Below are 25,505 nucleotides of genomic sequence, written 5' to 3' on the forward strand. Positions count from 1 at the left end.
TCATATAGAGGGAAAGACAGGAAAACAGAGTTGGCCTCTAACCTAACCTAGTCGCCTAGAATCCTGGATAGAATAGAGCTAGAGAGATAAGGCGACGCGACGGCCGGGATTACGCCTACATTCCCTAGTAGAGAAGCAGCAGCCAGGCCGCCCTGTGATTGGCTCTGGAACCAGCCAACATAGCTTGTAGCTTACGCCGGGCTCAAAGTTAGGGTGGTAGCGGGGACATAACCCCCGAAGAGAGGGTCGTATCATGAATACTTTTGTCAGACGGGCTGCTTGGCCATGTCTGCTTGCTGCCGGTGCTACAGCCGGTCGAGGGCTGGGAAACATGAAAACAAACAAGGCCTTGAGAAGCTGAAGCGGCCATTTCACTTGACCGACACCAACCGTGGTGTATACGGCTATGCAGACATGATCCATGGCCGCATTGCTTGGATGCTGCTTGCCGTGCTGTATGTTATGGAACTGTCTTGTATTGTCTTGCATCTCTTTGGCTTGGTTTAGGCCGCAGTGCCTTTTTTTCTAATTTTTTTTTTTCCTGTTTCCCTCTTTTCCTCTCTCTTTTCTGGCTTAGGCTATGATTGAAAGGGAAGGAAGGAAGGTCGTTGGGTTGAGCCAAACCTAGGCCTAGTTGTCTGTGTTATACATATGTCGATAAATATCATGGCACATATTACCAAGGCGTTTTGATAGGGCCCAACAGACCTAACGGAGGGATCTTGCTCTGATTAAGGAACTCGCCCTTTACATTTTGCACAACTGTCTTGCAAGATGGACTGGACTGGACTGGACTGGACTGGGTGGCTCAAGGTTCTGTTGGCTTGCTCTGGAAGGTGTATTCATATTTTTTGCCCAAAGTTGCAGTAATGACGGTTTAGTATTATTCGATTATTCTAATGAGCAAATCTTGCAATACTAAAGCTGTGGCCTGCGGCCATCTTGATTTGCTCACCAGTGTTTGCATGCCCTGACTTAACAGGAAAATGTGCTGCGCTCTTTCCGTTATCTTTGTTTGCGTTTGCGTTTGCGTTTTCATTTTAGTTGCATGTCAACTTTTTCCAGGCTTGTTTTGGTTCTTGCCTATTGAGAAAGGGCTGGTGGGGTTGTATCCATACAGGCCAGTTGAGCCAAGCTGAGGGTCTGGAAGCTACTCCAAAACACATGCTATTCTTTCCGTATGCAACCACGAGCAATCCCCAAGCATAGCATAGCATACAACCAAAATCACAGTTTTCGTTGTTCTTCCTTCCCAGTTTTCTTTTGAGTTTTGTGCTACATTTGGCAAGTACTAGACTGCACTAAGGAAGGGAAAATCCGAGGTGAGCTCAGGCTCTCTTTATTTGTATTTACTTTCGGAAGGATGCTCGTTTTCTTGCAGCCAAATTAAGGCCTTTGCTTTTTTGCTTGTTCCTCGCTTAGCTAGCGTACTTGGTCTTTGCTGGTTGCTTGAATTCGTTTTGTTCTGGCTTCCTCCCTCCTTCCTACCTTGTCTTTCCCGTCAGTTTTGTCGTTCTGGCAAGGACCCCCCATTTTAAGGCAGGATCCATCCCGGCCGGGCTTGACATAGTATTGTTGTTGTCTCTGTTGTTGGTTTTCAGTCTGCTTATCTTTTTTAGTGTCTTCTGTCTCCTAGTTATTTATTTATTATCCCTTGATCAAACAAAGACTCCTTCTAGCTTTCCCTTCCCTACTCTTCCCTTTCCCACAAGACAAAACAAGACAGAACAAGACAAAGATAGGTCGGGTATGGATGAGGGGGCGAGGGTAGAAGAGGGAAAAAGACCCGTAGTGCGAGCGTAGCGTAGCGTAGCGTTGTGCTGGTGTTGGTTGTTGGCTGCACGCACTGCAGTTGCGTTGCCAGCCAAGCGGGCCAGCCAGCCCCAGGCCTATCCCGTCATATGGCTGGCCACGGGCGGTTGGAATGGCTTTTCAAAAATAAAAAAAAAAATCGAACGCTTTAAGTGCGAGACGAGCCCGATTCTAAAGTCCCGTAGCAACTTCCACAAAAACCGCAATTGCTGTGATTCTTCACCTATTGCCACGACTTCCAGATTTGAACTTACTACGGCAACGGTAACAGTAACAGCAACAGCAACTGCTGTTTATTAACGCCGACAAATCAGTGGGAAAGAGCAAGAGCAAGAGCAAGAGCAAGCCTTTTTGTTTCTGTTCTTTCTACGTCTTTTGTCCTCTCCATCTCCATCTCCATCTCTCTCGCTTCAGTTCTCTCTCTTCCTCTTTTTCTTCCTCTCTCTCTCTCTCTCTCTCCTTCCCTTCCCATTTATTTTTTCTTTCTTTCTTTTTTTTTTCCTGTCCCTTTTCTTTCCTTTTTTTTTTTTTCTCCATACCCCCTCACCATTTTCGGCTTTTTCCTTTTGCTTCCTTTTGGCAATCGCACTGATACTGGGGCAGGTAAGTACTGTTAGTATAAACTGCCTTCAACATTCGAATCCCCCCTGCGTTCATATCAGCCTCTGTCCTTTTTCCTTCTTCCTTCTTCTTCTTCTTCTTCTTCTTCTTCTTCTTCTTCTTCTTCTTCTTCTTCTTCTGTTTTTCTCTCTCTTCACCTTTAGTTCATCAATTTTTTTTTTCCCCCTTTTGCATTTTTCCTCCATGTATGCGATCATCACGCAAATGTCGTAATTGACATCTCAGTGCTCTGCTTCTCAAAAAGATCATCATAGCAATCTAGCGCGACCCATGAACTCACACCTTTTTCTCTCGCAGATCTTGATGATTTTCCTCTACCTTTGATGTTTTTGTGCCTCTGTGCCGTTTTTTTCTTCTACTTCCGCTTTTCACTAGCCCTCAGTCCGTGAAGTTCTTTCGCTATTGTCCATTTTCTCCCCACAAGAAAACTTAGTGCCTCTTAAGACACATAACCCGAGGAGAACTAGAATAGAGTCGGAACAGAGAGCACCCCTGCCCTTCCACCTAACCATCTCGGCTCCTTCCCGGCGGCCTCGGAACACGCAACGACGTGTGCTCAATATGGATCTAAACCCACGGGCGCCTCAAGGAACCGGCCACCGGGCTAGTGCTATGCGAATTACAAATTTGCTTCTCCCAGAGCAGCCTTCTGCTCCTCCGTCTTTCAATCCTGGCCACAGATTCCAAGCTCCACAGTCGTCAGATCAGGTGACTTCCAGTCCTGATCAGCCTCCGCTGTCAGCCTCCGTCCCTCACTATTATGGGCTTGCTGCTGCCCCTCAGCCTCATTCCAATCCCCCACAGCCTCCACAACAGCTGTCATTGCAACCTCCTCCATTACTCTCCCAGTCTCAGTCTCACCCTGAATTTGGACAGAATATCGCTGTTGCTGTAGCTCCCCAAAAGCGACACTATGATGGGTCCATAGTTCAGCAAACAAATTGGGGACCGCAGGGCTCTGCACCAAGGCCTGGAGCTGATGGTAGAGCTAGCGAGTACGCCACCACTACTACTGTTGTGCCAACATTAAGCAGGAGTAACCCCGAACCACAGGGGAGTTTCTACGTTTTCCCTCTCCCCGAAAGCGAGTCAAGACAGGGCTCAACAGCCTCTTCTAATATCCTGGCCCCGCATCAATTAAAGAAGACCACACGTATCCAGAGACACGCTATGCGATCAACTATTGCCTGCCTCAACTGCCGCAAGTCCAAGATCAAGTGTGAGAACCAAGGTCCTGGCGGGGCTTGTGAGACATGCATCAAGGCTGGAAAAGAGTGCCGGTATAACGATGGGAGCCTTTCCCTCAAGCAGGTTGATTCTCACCCTGTTGTCAAAGCAGACAAAGAAGTAGACAAAGACAGAGAGAGAGACAGAAAGCGATTTAAACGGTATGGTGACATCATAAACCCGGATATGAGTCAGGTTGTCGAAATAACGCGGGACAATCTTTCTCGTGATTTCTTGACAGTCGATCTCTGGAACAAAATTTTCGACCTGTACGAACAGCACTTCTCACCTGAATTGCCGTTCATCCACGTTCAAACCCTCAAAGATGCGATTCGCCGCAAGCTCCAGCAGGATGAAGAGCTTCCTCACGACACAAATTTGGTTTTACTCGGGCTTCTCGCCCTGACTGCCCGTTTCCATCGAGACCTCGGCAAGTATGTTTCACACTTCAATATCGGATACAAGCATCGCAACAATAGTAGCAGTAACAACAACAACAACAACCATAATAATCACAACAACAACAACAGCGGCAGCAACAGCAGCAATAACAACACATCCCCCAAACTGGATACCAACTCTGCCTCTCCCTTTTATGCCCAAATTTTGGTCATTGCCCTTGGTCGTTTGCCCTCGGCTTTGGTAGTTCCTGGTGTTGAGCGTGTCCAGGCATTGCTTATGCTTGGTGTCCATGAGTGGCTGCAGGGGTCTAGTCCAAAGGCCTCAACCATGTACATTGATGCTGCTATTCGTCTGGCCCTTAGCATGAAAATGAACCGAGAGCTTGATGCCCCTGATATGCCGCTTAGGTATCGTGGCTCTATTAAGCCTAACAATAGCCTGCAAGAACAACAAAACGCCAATCTTGCTGCTGAAATACGACGTCGCACCATGTTTAGTTGTTTTGTCCTTGATCGCTTTGTGAATTTGGGAGAAGATACCTCCTGGATGCTACCTGCGGAAAATATCCGCCTGAGATTGCCTGCGTATGATTGGGGCGGGGAAAAGAGCCAGAGTAACGAAATGTTATGGCCCCGAAAATCATCGCTCAACATCACAGACGCGATCTATTTCGACAACGAGATTAGTTTCTTTGTCCGTCTTATCGACATCTGGGGCGAGATTTCCAAATATAGTGCTGATGGCGGCCGGGCTTTGGATGGCCCAAACCCTCCCTGGGCTGAATCCAGATTCAAGCTACTCAATGACACACTGAGAAGGCTGACAGCATGTATGCCTGCCTCCCTCGCTCTATCCAAAGCCAACTATTTCCGTTGCCGCGTAACTACGGGCTCCTTATACATTTCCACCCACACCATTATTTGCCTTTGTAAAATCATGCTTCATCGCGAGTACGTGCCTTTTGTGGCTTTGAGATGCCAAGGCCCTATTGGGCCTTTGGACCCTCCCCTTCTACCTCCTGCACCTGAGGACTTTTGGCTTGATAGCGCCAACATTCTTTTCGAAGCGTCCCGGGATATTGTCAGGCTTGTGGAGTGGTCGGGTGACCATCTCCCATTTTCACCCATTACTCTCTTTGGTGTTTGGACGGCAGCCTTTGTAGGACTGTACGCACGACATTTCCCACACATGGACCTCAACTGTCACATGTTTGATCCAAACAAGGAGTTTAACTACAGACGAGAGGTAAATATTACGGAGAGTGGAGCCACGGGAATTGCTTTTGGCGCCCTGAAGAAGATGGCTTCATGCATGGCTGCAGGCGCTATTTGGAAAGAAACATTTACATACTGTGACAACACTTTCCATGAAATTTCGCGGCGCTTCAACGAACGGCAAACCAGGCGAGCCGAGTCTAATGAAGCGCTGACTCCCGGAGCATCACTTGAAACGCCCGGAGGAAAGGATCTCTGGGATAATGGCTATGGAGGAAGAATTACTGGCAATAGCGTCATACTCACCATACAATCTCCCGGGCACAGGCAGAACGCAACGGCGGGGGGTGAGTATGGAAACCTTGGAATGTCTATGCCGTGCTCGCCATCAGACCGTGATGGTCCCGATACGCCCCGGGACCAGTTGTACGGTGTTTCTGTCTCAGCTGAAGGTGCTGAGCAGTATGATGATGCAGATGCGAATGAAGACAGTGACTTTGTGTTGGCCTTGAGAAGGCTTACCTTCTTAGAGATTGGTCAGTGGATTAAAAAGGAGTACACGGAGACCGGAAAGTCGCCAGATGCCGAGGCGCTTCTGGAGTGGGCGGAGAAAATCCACTGGGGCCAGACATTTCCGGGCCAGACCAATTATTTGGATAAATCTTTGGAGGTGCATTAGCTTTCGGCTAAGATGAAGGATGTAAGATGCAGCAGAATGTTTGATGTGCTTTGGAACAAGGACGAGAGGCTGTTTGTATTTGTTTCTGTGTGTCTGTTAATTGAAATCAAGGGCCTAGACCTAGAAATGAACGGGTGCCTCAAGTCTAGATACAGATGGAGTTAACCAATCAATAAGATATGTTTAAAGCGCTTCTAACATCAATGACTGAAATTTTTGCGTTGAGTACGGGTTAATGTAGGCTAGGTGGTGTCAGATGAGTGGCTATGGAAAATGACTGTAACGGTGTTTAGTTAGTGTACAGGCAATCCCTGGGGTTATCGCACACGGGCTGAGGTCTGTCTGTATACGTCCACACTTGCGTGAGATTTCATGACGTATAATTTCATGACTAGCCTAGATTTCGGCTTGTGAAAAAGGCAAAAACAAAACAACAACAACAAATAGGTTTCCACCCACCCGAAGTGTACTTTCTATAGGCTGAGACAGAGTGAGAGAGGAGTATATTTCTTTCCTAGTCTCGTTTCATTGGCTACTCTTGTGATGGGAACTCGGATCCAAGACTTTTGCTTATGGTGATGATAAGGCCGAAGCTTCACTGCAATGTAGGGCTTATGCGTGTTATAGCTGCGCGTACTTGAAATATGTACGTGCTTTTTTTTTTTTTTTTCTTTCTCTTGGTGATACGATATGCTGGCAGGATGCATGAAAGCTTCAGTCACATGGCAAAAAATATTACAGTAAGCATTCACTTTCCCTCGTCTCTTGCCCCTGTCTGGCATCTGTCTTTAGTGAGCCTCGAGAGCTGATTTCTCATCCTATTCTGTTGGCCTGGCTTCTTTTTGTTGCTGGCCTGTTTTATTCGAAAGTTATGTTGATTCTCTGCGGCTAGGCAGCATTCATGTCCATCCAACCTCCGTTTGACAAGGAAGGGAGGGGGGGTTTGCCCTGGTTTTCTCCAATACACCCACAGCTCAGCCAGGTATGCATACACATGTGACTTGTAGTAGTAGCAGACCAACTAGCTTGAGGCATGAATGCGCCTTTTTTCTTTCTCTTTCTCTTGTGCTATTTCCGCAGCGAGATTCATTCATCCGAGTCCAGGCGCACTTCAATGTCGAGTCAGCTGTGGTGTACAACAAACAGTAAACTTTGAAGCTCCTTTTTAGGGAGTGAATGACCTCTTGCAGCAACAGCCCCTCCCCCATCCTTATCCTCGTTTTCCCCCTCTCTTTATTATCCTCCCCACATCCATATCCACGTCTGCAGTTATGCCCACGCCCATAGCAGAGAAGCTAGGGCATGGGATGGATGAAAAGGATGGGGGACTTGATTCCTCCAGCTCCAACTGTCTTTGCGACACTTAAGCTAGGCTAGTAGCTGCTAAAATACCAAGCATAGAGTTTAATGAAGGGAGCTTATCTTATCATTATCTTAAGTCACTTTGATTCTTTTTCCTGCCCCCACCCTTTCTACTCTTCTCCGAAATCTTGATATGAGAATGCCAAGCTAGGGGCTGTGGGAGCTGTGGGAGGGGATGATGTGTTTCCTGTAGGAAAGACGGAGTCTAACTCGCTGTGCTGCGTGGGGTTGCAGACGGACGAAGGTGGCATTGTCAAGGGTGATTTTTACGGAGCAGGCTCACACGGGTCTGTATATAAATGTACATTAGCAGATGTGTGAATATTTAGAAACGCACTGTTATAGATGAGTTCCGTTGACGATGGGGGGTGGGGGAGAGAAGGGGGCTAGGCGAGGGAGTATAAGGATTGGTAGGTAGTCTTGTGACTTTGAGGCAAGATGCTTCATGGGGCTCTGAGGCAGATGACCAGATCGTGGGGTGCATGAAGATGCGGAACGTTTGATTGGGTGAGGCTATAATGTCAAGTGCCTTGATTTTTGCTGGGGAATCCTGGTCAACAAAAAGCTAGCCATTGACGATATACAACGCGGCAGAAGCGCATCTACCCCCCATATTATCCACTGGGCCAAGACTGCTGACTCGACGTCAATATCACTCTCTTAACCCCCAAATTGCTACACAAATGGTTAATGTGCTAGACAACAGTTGCTTGTGTAGGGGCTTAGTTTAGTGTAATTGCATGATTGCACTACTTGGGCGCACATGTATCGTTGCACCATTGCACAATTGCATTTGACTCAGCCAGCCTGACTGTTTGCGTCCCAACAATCTTGGGGTCCTTGATTGGTGCTGGTCTTGTCTTGGCAGGTTCACCGCCATGCCGACTTCCCGCTATGAAGAGATGGGAGAAGGAAGGAAGAAGGGTTTGCAGGGCAGGAGTGGGAGTAGGGAGGGGGGGGGGGGGAGAACAAAAGCTGCCCCATGCTGAGTGTTGTCAGGTGACCTGAACAAGAAATGAACAGGGACAAAAGCCCTGAACCCCACTGAATCAGTTGTTGGATGTTGGTGTAGGCGTGGGGGGGCCGCAAGGTGATCAAGATTGACAACGGCGAGGATTTGTATTTTGTAGACGGGGACTTCCCTTGTCCCTTTGTCCCTTTGTCCCTTTGTTCCCTTGCGCCCTGTTCCCTTGATTCTTTCTCTATCCACAGGCTAGCGGAGAATCAGTCACACGATAGTCTGTTACACCGGGACGCAGCATAGACTTGAAACGCCCGTTTGTGCGGGCTCTAGAATCTCTGGTCGAGCCTGTGACTGACTGGCTAGGACGCCCCGTTCAAGGAGAGGGAATAAGGAGTAAGGAGTAAGGAGCGGAGGCTACGGGATATAGAAGAGCCGCAGGCCGCAGTCGTCAAGTCGTAGGTGCATTGGAGGCTGCAGCCCTGGCTAACGTGCGGAGCAGGAACGAGGAGAAGGGAAGGGAAGGGAAGGAAAGAGAAACTCAACGGCTAATCGAGGAAATGAGGAAGAGAAAAGAAAACTTACCTCAATGAAAAAACCCCGGCCGGTGGAAAGAAAAGACGGTGACCTGACGATGATTACAAAAAGAAATAAGGATGAACCTGGCTTGGGCTGGCTGGAAACCCCTTTGCACTGTGCATTGTCTGCCTGTCTGTCCGTGTCTACTTGTCGCATCCCTTTGTTCGCCTTTGTTTTTTCTCCAAGGCCACGACAGCCCATGGAAAACGTTGGACCGTCCGAGTTCTTGGGGAAATGGTCTGAATGTCCCTCTCATTAGAGCCTGTGTCGTGTCCAGGGCTCCCCATAGCCAATCAGCAGCGCCCTTTCCACTACATCACATCCTAGAAACGGGATCGGATGCCGCTGGACTTGGGCCAACCCCTAAGCACAAGCAGAGGCATCTGGGGATTCCCCATGGCGGCATGTTCCTGTCGATGGGGCAAGTGTGGAGGGAGATAGATCGCCGAGGGCTGGGCTGAACGATGTGCGGCCGTTGTCGTCCTTTCACCTCCGCATTTTTAGCAAGCCTTTCACACTTGGTCGTATTTTCCCACAGTTTCGTATTTTATGTATTTTTATATATTTTTTTTCGACGTTATAATGCCCTTTTCTTTTCGTAGGCTACGGTCGGGTCGCAAGGCTTTGTGCTGTATACGGCTTGAGCAAATTTGGATTTGGAGTAGCTCCGCTTTTGAAATGTCGCGTTAGTTGTAGCTAGAGAAAAAAAAGGAACTTCTGTCGAAGCTTTCGTTTAGCCTTGAAGAAAGGAAAAGCGGGGTTAACTGGCTTTTTGATTCGCTAACATCTATCAGGCCCGTCATTCTCATTCTTGCTTGCAGAGTTTGCAGACAGAAAGAAGGTGCCAGTTTTTCCACTCTCCACTTGGCAGCAAGCTTTATCATCAGGGTAAGAAGAAGGCTGACACTGAAGTCGCCTTTTAGTAGTTGCCCCCAGAAATGGCCGGGGGAACAGATGCATACGTTTCTACATTAGCCCGGAGCCTCAGGCCTAGCTCTTCTCCCCCCCACAAGTTTGCCCCTCATCTTCCGTTTAGACCAAGCTGCAACGGTGTTGGTTTTGTCGTCGTCTAAATCCAGCACATGGAGAGCAGATCATCTGTACAAGAGAGAAGCCCAAGGGTAACGAGGCGAGTCTACCTACGTATGTGTGCTCGACGAAAAGTAAAAGCTACGAAGACCGAAGAACAAGATGACCCCCTCTCTTCCCATACTCCCCGAGATCCATGTAAGTTTGGTTTCAGTGTCATTATGTAAGCCTGCAGTATTGAGATTGTTAATACAGACACACCTCTAGGAAGCTTTGTCCAGTTATGCCTTTCCATATAAAGAAGCTGATGCCGTTCGCATATCATCCCCATTTCGCCACAACTTCTCCATGTTTCATGCGCCGTCCGTTGCTTTTCAAATACAAGTAGCCTGGCTCTGAAGAACTACCTGCCTCGGTTCCCAGTCCTCGTTCCGGTCTCAATCTCTGTCCCAGTCTTTGTCTCTGTCCAAGTGCTCCCTATGCCTTCCGTCATTGCCCACCCAGCAGTAGTCCCATGGACTGAGCGGACTGCTCTTGCCAAGTCCGGGCGCGCAGAAGCAACATCCGTGTCTGCCCCAAGTGCAGCCTACCCAAAGAGAATAAAGGACATCCGTCAATCCCTTGTTGAAACAAACCTCCGTGACGAGATTATAGAAAACTTCAAGCCAGAAACTGGCAAGCTTCAGCTCCCTACCACTATTCTATACGATGAGCGTGGCTTGCGAATCTACGAAGAAGTATTTCCCCTGTGTAGGCGTTTGTCTTGACATGAACAAATTTCTGATGAGCTGTTTAGATTACCTATCTGGAGGAGTACTATCCCATGGGACATGAGATTGACCTCCTTAAGTGTCACTCGGCAGAGATTGCCGCAAAGACTCCCGGGGGATCCATGATGATTGAGCTGGGCAGCGGGTGCGTACTGGGCTCTCGAAGCTTGCTTGAATGGGCCGCAGAAGACTAACTCAATGTAGAAATCTTAGAAAGACCCGGCTCCTACTTGAAGCTTTTGAGGCCATCAAGAAGCCCGTCGACTACTGTGCCCTGGACCTTTCTCACCCAGAGCTAGAAAGAACTATCAACCAGCTCCCTGAGTTCACCTACGTGACAGTCTGTGGTCTCTGGGGCACATATGATGACTGTCTAGAATGGCTGAAAACTCCTAGCCTTGCAGCCCGCGAGAAAACAGTCCTCCACATGGGTTCTAGCATTGGGAATTTCTCTCGATCTGATGCGGTATCTTTTCTCCGCAATTTCTGCAACATCTTGCGACCAGGCGATCGTATGCTGATTGGGATTGACGCATGCAACAATCCGAACAAAGTATAGTAGGTCATTACCGCCACTGTTCTGTGATGATGCCCGTACCAGGGCGTGTTCAACATCATACAACAGTAGAACCTAATGGATAGTGAGTTGCTGACATTTGATTAGTCATGCGTATAACGATAGCAAGGGTGTTACACACAAGTAAGTTAGCTGCTCCGGCACAGCATTGTTTTGCAAAAACATCGCCGCTTCTAACCACTTGCTTGTCAGGTTTATCCTCAATGGCCTTCGCAATGCCAACCACATTTTGGGCCAGGAAGTATTCAATGAAGATGATTGGAGAGTCATCGGCGAATATGTGCACGATCATGATGGAGGCCGCCATCAAGCACTGTATAGTCCAAAGAGAGAAGTGACTGTTCTAGGCACAACCATCTTCCCACACAATCGCATCTTTGTTGAGCAAAGTCTGAAGTACTCCCCTAAGCAGACCCAGATGCTATGGAGTACTGCTGGTTTCCAGCAGACTGATTGCTGGATGAAAGGGGATGAATATGGTAAGAACCCACTCCCATGCGGTCTGACTTCTTTATATCTATATATATTTCCGACTTGAGGTCCACTCTCCAACAACGCTCACCACTTGGAAGAATGACTACTTTCCTCGATTTTTTTTTTTGGCTAACCAACACGTCCGTGCTACCATACAGGCTTGCACATGCTGGAGAGACCCAGCGTTCCATTCAGTCCCCTTGCTTCAATCTACGCCTCATCATTTACTCCCACTATATCAAACTGGGAAGCACTGTGGAAAGTATGGGACAACATCACGACGAAAATGCTTTCCGAGACTCAGCTACTTGAAAAGCCCATCAAACTTCGGAATGCCTGTATCTTCTACCTAGGCCATATTCCTACCTTTCTAGATATTCAGCTCACAAAAACAACTGGCACTCCTGCTACCTCTCCTGCCTCCTACAAGGATATCTTTGAGAGAGGAATAGACCCAGACGTTGACAACCCGGAGATATGCCATGCCCATTCCAACACTCCCGATGAATGGCCACATCCTGCTGACATCAGGGACTATCAGCGCCGGGTCAGGACTCGCCTGAGGAGTTTCTATGATGAGAAAGGGGACTGCAAAATGCCTAGAGACGTGGCGAGAGCCGTTTGGGCTAGCTTCGAGCATGAAGTGATGCACATTGAGACCTTCTTGTTCATGCTACTACAGAGTGACAAGACTCTACCCCCTCCGGGTACGATTCAGCCCGACTTTGCTACTATGGCTCGGGAGTCGTATGCTATGCGGGTCGAGAATGAGTGGCATAGTGTTCCTGAACAAAGGATTACCATAGGAATTGATGATCCAGAAAGCGGCGTTGAGAATGTCGCATTCGGGTGGTATGGCGTCCCTCAACACAGCTTTACTGAAAGCAAAGCCCTATTTCTTGACACCAGCTAATTTTGCAATAGGGACAACGAAAAGCCGCAGCGCATAACTCACGTTGGTGCTTTCCAGGCAAAGGGTCGTCCAATTACCAACGACGAGGTACGTATACAATGCGCAATCCGGATCTTTTATCGTGGTCCTAACTCGGTCTTTAGTACGCTCGCTACATGTATGCAAATGGCATCAGGGAGATTCCTGTTTCCTGGAGTCAGAACCCTTCATCTGTCGTTGTGGGCCCCCAAGCCATATCAAACACAGATAGTATTCCTGCCTCTTTCACAACCGGAAAGTTTGTGAAAACCTTTTATGGCCCCGTGCCCCTCGAGTACGCCCTCGATTGGCCCGTTTCTGCCTCCTACGACGAGTTGGCGGGCTGCGCAGAGTGGTTGGGCGGGAGAATTCCAACTTTTGCGGAAACCCGAAGCATCTACGCCCATGTAGATAAGATGAAGAGACGCAACAAGGAAAAGCCACTCAATCTCATCGACGTGTAAGGGCACTTTTACGTGTAGCTTTTATTGATCTTAGTGTTCTGATGCTGACTCCTGTGACATTCATGCCTACAGAAATAATGATAGCTGCTCGTCATCAGGCTCGTCTTCTTTGGATACGACTGACGACGACTTTTCCGTTCAGGACAGCGCCTTTATTGACCTCGATGGTACCAATACTGGTTTCCGCAATTGGCACCCGGTTTCCGTGACTGCTTTTGGAAACAAACTGGCTGGCCAATCGGAGATGGGTGGTGTATGGGAGTGGACTAGTACTCCCCTAAGAAAGTACACCGGCTTTGAGCCCATGGAACTCTACCCTGAGTTTACAGGTAAGGGATATTTGAGGAAGCAACCAGCTCTTTCAACACTAGAAACTAACACCTTGTTAGCTGATTTCTTTGATGGGAAGCACAACATTGTTTTGGGAGGCTCCTGGGCCGTCCACCCTCGCATCGCAGGACGCAAGTCTTTGTAAGTTTGCAACCAATTATTTCCGTAGGAACCCTGCTAATACTTTTAATAGCATCAACTGGTACCAGCGGAACTACAAGCATGCTTGGATTGGGGCACGCATTGTCCGTGATATTTAAAAAGACAAAAAAGAAAAAAAAAAAAAGGGGGGGGGGAGGGGGCACCTCACCTCCTACGGTTGTATTTCACAAAGTATCTAGGCATCATTACGTCGTTGTCTGTGAATGAAAGGGCCATAACGGGTTTTATTTTACTCATAATTTTATCAAAAATACGCTTTTGTTTTACATTTCTACAACTGTGCAAATATGCAGCAGCATACGCTAGGCAATCTGTTTTCCGTCTCGTAGTCTACCGGCCAGACGTTATTCCGAACTGGACCTTGTCTAGAATCATTTGCGGGGTTAATGTGCCGTAGATCTCGATGAGCTGCTCTGTCACATAGCTTGGTGATTTGACTCCATTTTCTGTAATGAGGTTGGTGATGTAGGTGTGATCCTATACAATACAGCTATATCAGTGTCCTGTCACATAGGGGGGCATCGAGAACAGCATATCATGGTATACAAGACTTACCGTCCAATCAATGGGATTCTCGGGTTGATGGCTACTTTTGTCTGTTGTGAAATCAAGAAGGCTTTGTGAGCAGCCCAGGTCGGCATCATCCTGGTATCTGGGTAAACGGCGCAGAAACTTGTGCTCTTCAGCTGCCACATAGAAGGGAATTGGTGGGCTTGCATGGCGCGCGAGACGAGCCAACTGCAATGTTCCCAGCCGCGAGATAACACCGCCATCTTGAGTAACGGCCTCGGCACCGATAAAAACAACATGGACCTGTCTTAGCATAGCCATCACGTGGGCCACGGCTGCGCTGGGAATTTCGGCAACAGGGATTCCCTCAGCTCGCAGCTGGTTGACAATACGGTCGCTTTCGTTTACTCTCCAGGCATCACGGACATATATGACCTTGAAACGCACAGTTCCGTTGTTTCGAGACCTAGACTCCTTGGCAGCCTTGATCAGCAGGGTAGAGACTGTTCGGGACGCTCCGTGCGTCAACACACACTCATCATCCCTAACAAATCGCCAGCCAGCGGCAGCAATTCGGTCGCGAGCCTCGCGCGCCCGCTGGGCAAACAAGCTCCCGTTCTGGACAAGGGCGGCACGTAGCGCATCAAACGATACAGCCAGGCCATCTTTCACAGAGCCCTCTTGCTGCTTGAGTGATGACAGTAGGAATTGCTGGAACAAATCAGTTCCGGCAGTGAGTGGCAACGGGTTATGGACGGCTTCTTTGAGGAGGTTGGCGTATCGTGTTGTAGACTCAAGGGTTTCGTAGACCGTAGAGCTGCTAGAGGCATTCAGCATGGCAATTAGAGCCTCAATAGCGGCCACGGGTTGCGTCAGATCAGGATTTTCCGCAAGGAGGGTATTATAGCAGCCGACAATATCGAACTCGGCCGTCTTGGGGCGTATCTGCAATGGATCCTGCGTTGCTGTGCTTTGCTGTTAACATTTGAATATAGAGGGGTAATAGGCTTTCAACTTGGTTAGGCCCGTCTAGACAGAATCAAAACTCACTTGAGGCCATAGTGAACGCCAGCTAGTTAGTATGTTGGAAGACAGGGTAATATCCAGATTTGAGTGATTGCAATGCGCTGAGGAATTTGTTATCGAGAGCGCGCAAATATATGGACAGCAGCGGAGATATGACGGGTGGGATGGGATGCTTGGAACTTTATTTAGGTGAGTCAAGATGCATGCGTTTTAGCAATGAGGTCAAGAAGCTTAATACGGTACTACAAAGGATGACCCACCCCACCTTGACTCGACAGAGGTTAGCAGATATTTTGTTTTGAACCCTATCGCAATGTATGCTGTGGGTGTTGTTTCTACCATTGAACAATATCCGCGTTGGTCTTCAGGACTTGTAGAGAATTAATTCGAAGCATTAATAACACTTCTAGTGATTTAGAGTCAATAACTGCCACGCTCTCGTAGCCCCTGACGAAATGAAGCAGCCAGAGTCAGCCCTTCTTTTTAGGCCAGCCTCCAACTCTGTTAGGGTTACTCTATATTGATTACGTAATAGATCGATCGACACTCTGAGTCGAGCTACACTCTTCAAATTCCCATCAACGCCGACTCATTGCTTGACCAACTCCTGGCTCGTTGTATTTACTTGATTATTTTTTATTGCTAGCTGCCTTGTTCCCACATATTTTAATCACCATGAACCCCATCGATCTTGCTACCGGCCACAAACTACCTGCTGATGCCATAATTCGGGTGCTCTATATTGCCAACACTGTACACATTTACAACATCCCCCCTTTAGCCTCCACCAAGGGGCACATGGCAGCCTCATGGACTTCTGATCCTGGTCGCCATATATTTTCCGCCCGACTTCGTATAGTCGAGACTTCATACGAAAAGGCAGGAAGTGATTTTGTAAAGGTTGATGTTTTGTTAGAAGATCCCGCTTCCGGGCAGTTGTTCGCTGCAGCACCATACACTGCTCCCACAGTGGTTGAGGCGGCCCTGGATAGCTCGCGATTCTTTGCCGTCAGGGTGCAGGACCCGTCAGGTCGAAAGGCTATGCTTGGCGCCGGTTTTGAAGAGCGTAGTGAAGCTTTCGACTTCAGCGTGGCCTTGCAGGATGCTCGAAAGAGCTTGGGAATGGAAGGCAAAAGCGCGAATGGCCAAGCGTTTGGAGGAGGCAGGTCTCCGGGGCCGGGAGGCAAATCGGCGGCAGCAATCGAAAAACAAGATTACAGCCTGAAAGAAGGAGAGACCATCACTATTAAGTGGGGGGCAAAGGCCAAGAAACAAAGCCATCGCCAAGAGATGGAGGAATCGGCGACTGGTGACATTTCTGGATTTTCTCTTCCACCCCCGCCCGGTCCTTCTTCATCCTCGTCGTTTTTGCCTCCTCCACCGCGGGCAGAAGATGTCCGAAATCTGCAAAAGCAGGCTGCAAAAGATCTAGGCTTTGATGATGGCGAATTTGACGAGTTTGCTTAGCGGGTATGACCGGTACTTTGGGAATGGATAAGTATTAGCTATATGGGAAAGAGTTGTGGCGGAACCGACTTTATCTAGAGTCTCGGAGGGGGAAGCTTGACTAATGTGTACATACGAAGAGACGACGATATTTGCATATATATGATCTTTTTCATTTTCCGTTCTGAGCATCTTGAAGAGAGACGTCGCGAGACACATGGTGAGTAAACAAGCAATGAGCAATTATATAAAGCAGTCTGGACCTAGGCAACTCAACCGACAAAGCTCTAACCTGTTATCTAAATAACAGAATCGCATGCAGACGAAAGGAAGAAGCAAGTTCACGACAAGTCGTACCTTGGACCGGCAAGGCCGTATCTTCCCTAATCAAAAAGCTAGTCAAAGAAACTCTTGGCAGATGGAAGAACACATAGACTTTGGCGACGTGCCTTCTCACTGAAAGCGCCACGAAGGCCGAGAGGAGAAAAGTGACTACCGCCATCCTTGTCTTTGTGCATAAGTTGGGGGCTGGAGGGGCATGAGCTGATATAAAGGCATTCGATGGTGGGCGGTGTTCTCGGATCCAGACTTGGTGCGTGCTGCTTGATGGTTGAGTCTGAGAACGTGTTGGACTCTAGCGATGGCGTTTCTTCAGGCATTTGGCAACCAGCCGACCAAGAAGCTGTTGAAACCGTGGGGGTATTTGCGCGGGAGACCTCGTCTTGAGGGGCTGCCATGGAAAGATTAATGACACCTTCCGCAATCGCATTAACATGGGCCGCCATCGAGGGAACTTCATAGTGGGCTGGTACGAGGCTGATTGGATACCATTCTGGTAAGGGATATTGATAGTATCCTGCATTGCTGTACATGCGCTGATTGTACTCCTCGAGAACAAGCTGGCGGCGGCGGATCTCTAGAGCAAGCTGGTTGATACGGGGCGTCAAGCTGTTTTGTTGCTCGCTACAAGTGTGGACTTGGTTTTGTAGTAGAGAGATCTTGCGTTGGACTGCGCGTTTATTGACAGCTTCTCCGGAGTCACGCTGGGCTTGAAGACTAGCTAAACGACGGACTACCTTTTCGGCCCATCCTTGCTGTGAAATGAGCTGGCTATTCAAATACTGCCACTCCCAGACTAGATCATGCTGGGGGAGTTGAGCAAGGCTCCGAGGATGAGCTTTAGAGATAGACTTGACATCTAGCATGTTGGGGCGGTTGCGAGAGTTTTTCCTATTGCCTTTAGAGACGTTTAGCCGAGGCGATGAAGGCGAAGAAGAATGCAAAGAAGAATCACGGGCTCCACCAAGCTGAGATAGAGGAGAGGGTAGGGGAGCCTTTCCATCCTTGAAAGCAGAGGGGGAAGACATGCTGAAAGGATAGAGGATAGAGGATGGATGTGGATGAAGAGAGAGCGAAGGCGTTAGCGAGGACGTTGATCGTAGGAATTAAGTGCGTTGAAGGTTCGATCTAGAAGACAGAAAGAGATGATTTTGTGAGCTTGGAATAAGTGAAGCTTCGGGGGATAAAGCGAAGCTGCAAAGAAACGGCTAGCATCGTGGGAATATATACTTGCGCGTGAACCAAGAATAATGAGGATGGTTTCGTCACTTTCGTTAGCAGCGGCCGCGTCCTTCACATTCAAAGAAAGGAAACTCTGGGATTCGCCTTGCTTTCACATAGTTATCGCCTCAACTAATAGGACCAGGATGGGTTCGGAAGTTGGGTGTATGCGTAGTGTAGGGTAGCATGTCGTCTAGCGATTCTACTTTCTAAGAATAGGCCCTTCTGCAAGCCTTTGAATGTGATCTTCTTTGAGTGGGCTTCTTTGAGGGAGTTTCTTTCAGCGTGAGGTCTAGAGACCCAGTATCATCCTTTTATGTTGTATCTATCCGTGGAAGCCTTTCAGCACTCTATTTTGTAGTGAGTCTAGCAGGAGAATATACAAGGCAAGGAAGGTCGCGCTTGCATCATTTGTAGAGAAGAGAAATGGGAGAGAACTTTCTGAACAACAGCCGCCTTTGTATCTGGGCCTATATCTCTTGGTGGCGGAAGTGCAAGGCGAGAGTGCCCGTGCAAAGGCAACGAAGGACACTGCAAGGGGCTTCAAGGTCCGTTCACGACGGCGTGAATGGGCTTACGGGAGAGCAACGAGTATTGGGATTGAAGTGGCGTGCTATTTTTGTTTCCTCTAGGGAACCTAGGCTGCCATCTCGATCAATCGATGGGCTGAATTGACCCTCACGGCCATCTATCTATGCCTGCAAAATTGTTCAGCAACTATGTCTTGGAGGATAAGGCCGCACGGCAGGCATCCAGGCTTTGGCCCAGTCGAATCGAATGCCACGTTCTACCCTGCGAGTAGCTGGCGGTGTTTGTGTGATCAAGGTAAGACGTCCCTAAGACAGTATTGGCTAATGCCACCTGTCTGGGCCTTGATGTAGAGCAAAGTAATGGAAGTCAATAAAGTGCTAATCCTCAACTAGCCATGTTCTCATCACGATGAAAGAGACTGTATCTAGACAAGTGGGATAGAGAAGCTCATATGATGTAAGGTTGAGAGTCTAGGTTAAAAAGAGAAGTTGGTAGTTGGCAGTACAGCCCCTAGTGAACACTTTGGTACTACAGATGTGACAGACATATCAGGTCTTTGTAGTGCTTTGGCAAAGCAGAAAATAGGGAGCCCCTGCATGAAGAGGCGGAAATTAGGCCGATGGTAAACATTGTCGGGTATTCATATTGATAACAGCCAAGATGGTCTTACACTGTAGTTGAAGTACGTCGTTGGAGGATACCCGGCCTCCCATTTATTAACAGCATTACCGCAGGCCAAGCCACTACATTCTAACGACGTCAGAGGTGACTGTGACGTGACTGTGACGTGGCTGTGAGTGATGTGGCTTTCGCTGGGCATGTCGTGGTGGCTGATCTGATCTCATTCTTCGTGGCATAGCATAAGGCACATCGCTACGCAAACACATCTTTTGGCTTGGGCGGTCGCTCTGGCGGATTGGATTCTTGGACTATGCCATCATATATTTATTTTCTTCAACTATCTAAAAGAACCCAAATGAAGTCGGAAATAGAAATACCAAATATCCCAACATCCTAACACCCTTCCAGACCTCAGTGATCCCATCTGGTCCGGATACATGAATAAAACCCCATCATAATCGTAAGATGGCTAAAAGAACCACGCGCCAAGACTCCCAGACACGACTCCCCACGACTTGATCCCCGTTCATCACAGCTTCACAGGGGGCTAAGAACGCCCTGTTTGATAGCCACTAAAACGCGAATAGCCTTCGCTGGTATGGACTACCCTGCCTTCCTCAGCAACCTTTCCGCTGACATGACGCCGCCCAAGACCAGGCGCAGGCCTGCTGGCTTCGTAGTCAATACCCGACGAAACTTGCCTATTGCCTCCTATATTGACTGTATCAAAGCCCTGACCTAGAGCTCCGTATGACTTGCTGGAGAATTGATTTTCTGTCTGGATAGAGCTCTTACGGTAGCTGGTACTAGGAGATGCGATACTAGTCAAGGGGGTAGGGCTTTGCATGCCAACTTCTTGGTTCACTTGTACCGCTCTTGGCTTCGCACCGTGCGGCGGAGGGGGTGGAGGCAAGTCATGGCCCATTCTCACAGGATTTCGGCGTAGAGGGTTGCGATAACGGCCATGTCCTCTTTCAGACTCCGCATCTCCCTCAAAATCACTGTTTCCCATCATGTCATCCGAATCTGACTCGTCACACATTTGCTGCAGGGCTTCGTACGGTCGCTTGGCAAACACGCCCTCTGTATTCGGCCGCTTATGGGTTCTTCCAATCCCAGGATCTGAGGGACTCCATGCTCCCGCATGTGCTGGTGCGCGCAAAGGGCTCATATCACGAGCGTTGCCGGCAGTTGCTCTGGACTGGGTATCGTTCGGTGAACTATAGGAGGTTGTTGGGCGAGATTTAGATGGACTCATTCTCGGTGGGGTGTCGTAGCCATGAGATGCAGAATATCCTGTGCTGGGGCGGGACTTGGTTGGAGACATGTCCTGAGGCGTGTAGTAGGCAGTAGGGGGTCGAGACTTTATAGGGGATGATTCGTGTGAAGGGACCTCAGAGTAGGAAGCAGTTTGCGTAGAGGTTGCAGCGGACCGACGATATTCGGAGGAATGCGCGCCCGTGTTGCTGGGCACGATCTGGTATTGGCGGCTAGGAAGATTGACTAGTGCGTTTTTCCGGCCCTCCGAATTTTGGGGGGAGCGCTGCAGGGTTTCTAAGAATGGGATGCTATGCCGAGGGCTATCCAGCTCTTCCATGGCTTGGGATGAAAGTTTGTGAGCCTCAGATGCGCCGAAGACATCCTTTTTGATCAGACTGGTGGATAGGGTAGAGCCAACAGACGATTTGCTCTTCTTGTGATGCTTCTTGCGACTGGTAAACATTACGTCGAGGGGGTTCATGTCAGGCGGCAGGCTGCTAATTCGTCTGAATATGTAGCCAAGCCAAGCGGATATGAACAATGAAATAACGTGAACAGCAGCGGCCGAGATAAGACCGTAAAATGTCGCAGAAATCATAGTGTTTAGTATACTAGGGTCAAGGATGGTAGACCACTTGTGCCCGTCGCGATCAACTGTGACGATGCCATACGAGTAGATGCCAATCACAGCAGCATCGGCGAAGCCTGAAAAGATCTGGTAGGCAGCTATGGAAGCTGGTGATCTGCCAACCGGACTGCGGTAGTGATGGTAGGTTGAATAACTACAGTGCAGAGATACTACACCACCCTATAAACACATTTTTTTAGTAACGGTATATCCTGCACTATCAAGCAAGATGAATTCCCAATTGAGCTTACAGTAATTCGAAAGACCCACGAGGTTGTGGAAGGGACCTTTGTGAAAGCAATGAACAAGCTTAGCACACCCACAGCGGCCAGAGCTTCGAGTATTCTCAGAACAAGCTGCAACAGACGCGTCCATTTGATGCCCTGTCTTGATCCCTTGGTAAGATGCCACGATGTCCTTGATGTCGCAAGATGCTGAATGTAGGCGTCTGGGTGCACATTGAATGATATGTATGGTCCGTCCTGAGGGGGCTTAGGTTTTGGCTTCTTCCAGCTCTCTCTTGTTACTGCCTTAGGATCAAAGGGCTTATCGGGTGACAAGAGCTCGCCGCTGTCTGTTGTGAGCAGCGGCTTCTTGTGCATGATAGGCACGGCACACACAAGTGAGCAAATGAAACAAGGGCACTAGGATAGTATGTGTATATGTATGCAGGCGGATACAAACGCCAGAGCTAGCCAGCCCTGAAAGTGACCTTGTGATAGTAGAAAAACGTAGGTAGAAGAAAGGGGCGAACAAGCAACGTCTAACAAAGTAAATGATGAAGAGATGAAAAGATGCTCAGTCACATGTTGTACATCTGCATGCGTGCATGTGTACGTTATAATATCTATCTTGCTAGAAGGATATTCCAATCTCGTATCCCTCAAACTATAACTTGTTCACATTCCTTTACAGATGAGCTGTTCAGCCAAAACATATCCTTTAGTCTAAGGGCCCCCCCTGTTGCCATAGTGATTCAGATGTCTTTGGTCGCTTATAGTCGTCTGCGGCCAGCTGCTTACGGCTGTCAAAAGGCTACCCTGGCGAGGGCCCATCCTCCCACTTGTCACACTTGAGTTAAAATGGACCTTATATTGAGTGGGGGCGGTTGCCGAATATCACGAAGCTTATCAACATCCGGTGGTAATTTCAAGAACGAAAGAAAAAGAGAGGAAAAGAAAAAAAAGTACTAGAGAAAAAAAAGTACTAGAGAAAAGCTTTTCGCTAACCTAGAATCCCACGATATGAATCATTGTAAGATTCTCATGAGGCAGCCCCTCGTGCGTCGGATTGAGCCAGCTCGGCTCTTCCACAGATATCTAAGTTCTTCGGCAGCTGCTTCTCGGTCTTTTCGATTGGCCATCATTGGTGCTGGGCCAGCAGGCTTCTACACCGCGCAAAAGGTAATGGCCCTTATACCAGATGCCAAGGTCGACATGTATGAGCGTCTGCCAGTTCCCTTTGGGCTCAGTCGATTCGGTGTTGCGCCTGATCATCCCGAGGTCAAGGTAGGTTTTCCCAAGGCCCAAGCTACGATGTGTCGTCTGAATCAAGTCTGATCTTGCAATTATACCGAAAAATAAAAAACCTTTTAGAACTGCCAAGACAGATTCGAAGAAATTGCCGCTCGCCCCGGATTCACATATATTGGCAACGTGTCCATCGGGAACCCTACAGGATTCCCGGAAACCTCCCATGTCCCCCTCTCTGCAATAATTCGAAACTATGACGCTATCAACTTTGCCTACGGAGCCTCCCATGACCGCCGCTTAGGGATACCCGGAGAAGAGGCATACTCCGGTATTCACAGTGCCCGCGAATTTGTAGCTTGGTACAATGGTCTCCCCGGGTTTGATAGGGACTTTGGTCTTTCCGAGGCCGAGGATGTGGTCATCATTGGTCAAGGAAATGTTGCATTGGACGTGGCTCGCATCCTCCTCACCGACGTTGACGTTTTGCGCAAGACAGATATAACAGAAGCAGCTTTAGAGCAATTATCCAAGAGCCGGGTCCAAAGAGTGCACGTAATAGGACGCCGTGGACCTATGCAGGTATGTCACATCTCTCGCATTTGCCGTTGCACGCTACTCAGGCGTGTTTGCTTGTGGGTAGCTAACAAATCAACTCCAGATACGGCTTACAATCAAAGAACTACGAGAGTTGATGCGTGTTCCCGGCGTCCATTCTCATCCTATTGACAAGGATCTGTTGCCTAAAAAGTTAAAAGAGCTTCCTCGCCAGCAGAGAAGATTGATGGAGCTTCTCCATGACCCCAAGACAACATCAACAGGTATGGAGGATAAATCATGGTCTCTCAACTTCTGTCTTAGCCCGACGAAGTTCATCGGCCAGTCAGGGAAAGTCATTCAATCAGTCTTTCAAAAGACTGTTCTAGACGACCCATTCAACCCCAATTCTTCGTGTAGAAATACCGGCGAAGAAGTACACGTAGACTCGGACATAGTGTTTAGGTCTATTGGCTACGAATCCGCACCTCTAGAGGGCTTTGCCGAGGCTGGAATTGCCTTTGACCGCACCAAGGGGATTATCAAGAATGATGATGTTGGCAGGGTCTACAAGGAGGGCACCGAAAACGAGGTACTCCCTGGGTTCTATTGTTCCGGGTGGGTTAAGCGTGGCCCCGTTGGCGTCATAGCTTCCACCATGAGCGATGGCTACCTAACAGCAGAATCTATTGTCCGCGACTGGAACAAAGAAGCACAATTTTTAGGCGGCCATACTTCCAAGACTGCATGGCGCGGAGTTATGGAAGAGATTGAGTCACCAGAGAGGTTGAGGGTTGTTAATTGGGACGACTGGCATCGAGTGGACCAAGCAGAGAGAGCTCAGGGTGTTGCTCTTGGCAAGCACAGAGAGAAGTTCACCAAAACTAGTGAGATGTTGTCCGTTGTCGGAAAATAGATGGATTATATCTTGCCGAAATACTACTAGACATTTGTATACTAAACAAAGCTGCATTATATCCCAACTCATAGCCTATAGTATCAATACTACTAAGAAGCTTAAAAACACTCGAATGCTATCCCCAATGGCGTGGATCAAGGGAAGTTCATAACACAATGCATTAAACACTGCCTCTCCGGCTATTTCTTCAACTTCTCTGTCAACTCTGGAACTGCTTCAAACAAGTCGCCAATCAAGCCAACATCAGCCACCTGAAAAATTGGCGCGTCGGCGTCCTTGTTGATGGCACTAATAACCTTGCTATCCTTCATGCCAGCCAAATGTTGAATGGCCCCCGAAATACCAACAGCCATGTACAACTGGGGGGCAACAACCTTGCCGGTCTGGCCAACCTGCAAGCTGTTATCAGCAAACCCGCTGTCGACAGCTGCCCTTGAGGCACCAATAGCAGCGCCCAAAGAATCGGCCAAAGGCACCATAACTCGGTCAAACTCCTCCTTAGACTTGAGACCACGGCCACCAGAAACAACGCGGCTGGCGGTAGCAAGGTCAGGGCGGTCTGACTTGGCTAAATCCTCTGACACCCACTCCGTCACGCTCTCAGTTTTCGGGTTGGCGCCTGACTCCACGACGCCAGAGCCCCCGTTGGTTGCATCAATAGGAAACGCAGAGCCTCGAACAGTCATGATCTTAATAGAGTCACTTGATTCAACAGTAGCAATAGCGTTACCGGCGTAGATGGGGCGCACAAAAGTGTTTTCGTTCTTGATCGAGGTGACATCGGAGATCTGCTGCAAGTCCATCAATGCTGCAACGCGAGGCATAAGATTCTTGCCAAAAGCTGAATGAACAGAGATAACGTGAGTGTAACCGCCTTTCTTGATGTTCTCGACAAGAAGGGGAGCGAAGTTTTCGGGAAGGCCCTACTCAGCAAGCACATGCAGTCAGTACAGGGAATAATCGCAGAGGCCATGTCTGTCATATCAATAGCACTGATAACTTAGCTTAGGATTTCATTTACCTTGTCATAGGCACTATCATCCACCGCAATAACTTTCTCGACACCCTTGAGCTTAGCAGCAGCCTGAGCAACTGTTGATGCATTACCACCAGCAACAAATGCATGGATAGGACCACCAAGATTTTGGGCAGCGGCCAAAGCACTTAGAGATCCCGAGTTGAGAAGGCCATCACGGTGCTCGATAACAGCGAGGGTAGATAGCTGATGTCTAAGTGAGGATGGCATGCGCATGCTTCTGCAAGCAGCAGCAAGGACGGGTCTTGTACTCTGGGCAAGCATGGCCGGATTCTAAAAGAATTTGGCTGGATATTCTAGGTATAAAGTCGACGTAGCAAAACAAGCCGCTACACAAGAGGGAAGGCACAGTGGATTCAATAAGTCGC

General features: G+C 48.6%; 8 protein-coding genes across 8 annotated transcripts; 4 read left to right on the forward strand and 4 right to left on the reverse strand.

The window, feature by feature from the left end:
* Positions 1-2,994: 2,994 nt before the first annotated feature.
* HOO65_050250 (fungal specific transcription factor) lies at positions 2,995-5,955 on the forward strand (the record flags this gene model as incomplete). The annotated part of the gene is made up of 1 exon (XM_071000827.1): positions 2,995-5,955. One exon carries the CDS (start codon positions 2,995-2,997, stop codon positions 5,953-5,955), a length of 2,961 nt encoding a protein of 986 aa, XP_070858309.1.
* A 4,093-nt stretch (positions 5,956-10,048) lies between these two features.
* HOO65_050251 (Ergothioneine biosynthesis protein 1) lies at positions 10,049-13,692 on the forward strand (the record flags this gene model as incomplete). Its single annotated transcript, XM_071003122.1, has 12 exons — positions 10,049-10,084; positions 10,288-10,623; positions 10,683-10,801; positions 10,861-11,214; positions 11,321-11,356; positions 11,426-11,712; positions 11,866-12,559; positions 12,632-12,707; positions 12,764-13,098; positions 13,187-13,431; positions 13,492-13,573; positions 13,626-13,692. 12 exons carry the CDS (start codon positions 10,049-10,051, stop codon positions 13,690-13,692), a joined length of 2,667 nt encoding a protein of 888 aa, XP_070858310.1.
* Positions 13,693-13,924: 232 nt separating this feature from the next.
* On the reverse strand, positions 13,925-15,164 carry HOO65_050252 (Translation initiation factor eIF-2B subunit alpha; the record flags this gene model as incomplete). Its single annotated transcript, XM_071003419.1, has 3 exons — positions 13,925-14,071; positions 14,150-15,069; positions 15,155-15,164. The coding sequence occupies 3 exons, from the start codon at positions 15,162-15,164 to the stop codon at positions 13,925-13,927; spliced, it is 1,077 nt and encodes a 358-aa protein (XP_070858311.1).
* Positions 15,165-15,805: 641 nt separating this feature from the next.
* Positions 15,806-16,597, forward strand: HOO65_050253 (Adaptin ear-binding coat-associated protein 2; the record flags this gene model as incomplete). Its single annotated transcript, XM_071000828.1, has 1 exon — positions 15,806-16,597. One exon carries the CDS (start codon positions 15,806-15,808, stop codon positions 16,595-16,597), a length of 792 nt encoding a protein of 263 aa, XP_070858312.1.
* Positions 16,598-16,971: 374 nt separating this feature from the next.
* Positions 16,972-17,943, reverse strand: HOO65_050254 (uncharacterized protein; the record flags this gene model as incomplete). The annotated part of the gene is made up of 1 exon (XM_071000829.1): positions 16,972-17,943. One exon carries the CDS (start codon positions 17,941-17,943, stop codon positions 16,972-16,974), a length of 972 nt encoding a protein of 323 aa, XP_070858313.1.
* A 1,892-nt stretch (positions 17,944-19,835) lies between these two features.
* HOO65_050255 (uncharacterized protein) lies at positions 19,836-21,778 on the reverse strand (the record flags this gene model as incomplete). The annotated part of the gene is made up of 2 exons (XM_071003269.1): positions 19,836-21,356; positions 21,428-21,778. 2 exons carry the CDS (start codon positions 21,776-21,778, stop codon positions 19,836-19,838), a joined length of 1,872 nt encoding a protein of 623 aa, XP_070858314.1.
* A 663-nt stretch (positions 21,779-22,441) lies between these two features.
* On the forward strand, positions 22,442-24,098 carry HOO65_050256 (NADPH adrenodoxin oxidoreductase, mitochondrial; the record flags this gene model as incomplete). The annotated part of the gene is made up of 3 exons (XM_071003319.1): positions 22,442-22,684; positions 22,772-23,227; positions 23,307-24,098. The coding sequence occupies 3 exons, from the start codon at positions 22,442-22,444 to the stop codon at positions 24,096-24,098; spliced, it is 1,491 nt and encodes a 496-aa protein (XP_070858315.1).
* Positions 24,099-24,280: 182 nt separating this feature from the next.
* Positions 24,281-25,401, reverse strand: HOO65_050257 (putative electron transfer flavoprotein subunit alpha, mitochondrial; the record flags this gene model as incomplete). Its single annotated transcript, XM_071003457.1, has 2 exons — positions 24,281-25,024; positions 25,123-25,401. The coding sequence occupies 2 exons, from the start codon at positions 25,399-25,401 to the stop codon at positions 24,281-24,283; spliced, it is 1,023 nt and encodes a 340-aa protein (XP_070858316.1).
* Between the last annotated feature and the right edge of the window lie 104 nt (positions 25,402-25,505).

The sequence above is a fragment of the Ceratocystis lukuohia genome, assembly GCF_044167205.1.
Source record: "Ceratocystis lukuohia strain C4212 chromosome Unknown Supercontig5_pilon, whole genome shotgun sequence".
Lineage (NCBI taxonomy): Eukaryota > Fungi > Ascomycota > Sordariomycetes > Microascales > Ceratocystidaceae > Ceratocystis > Ceratocystis lukuohia.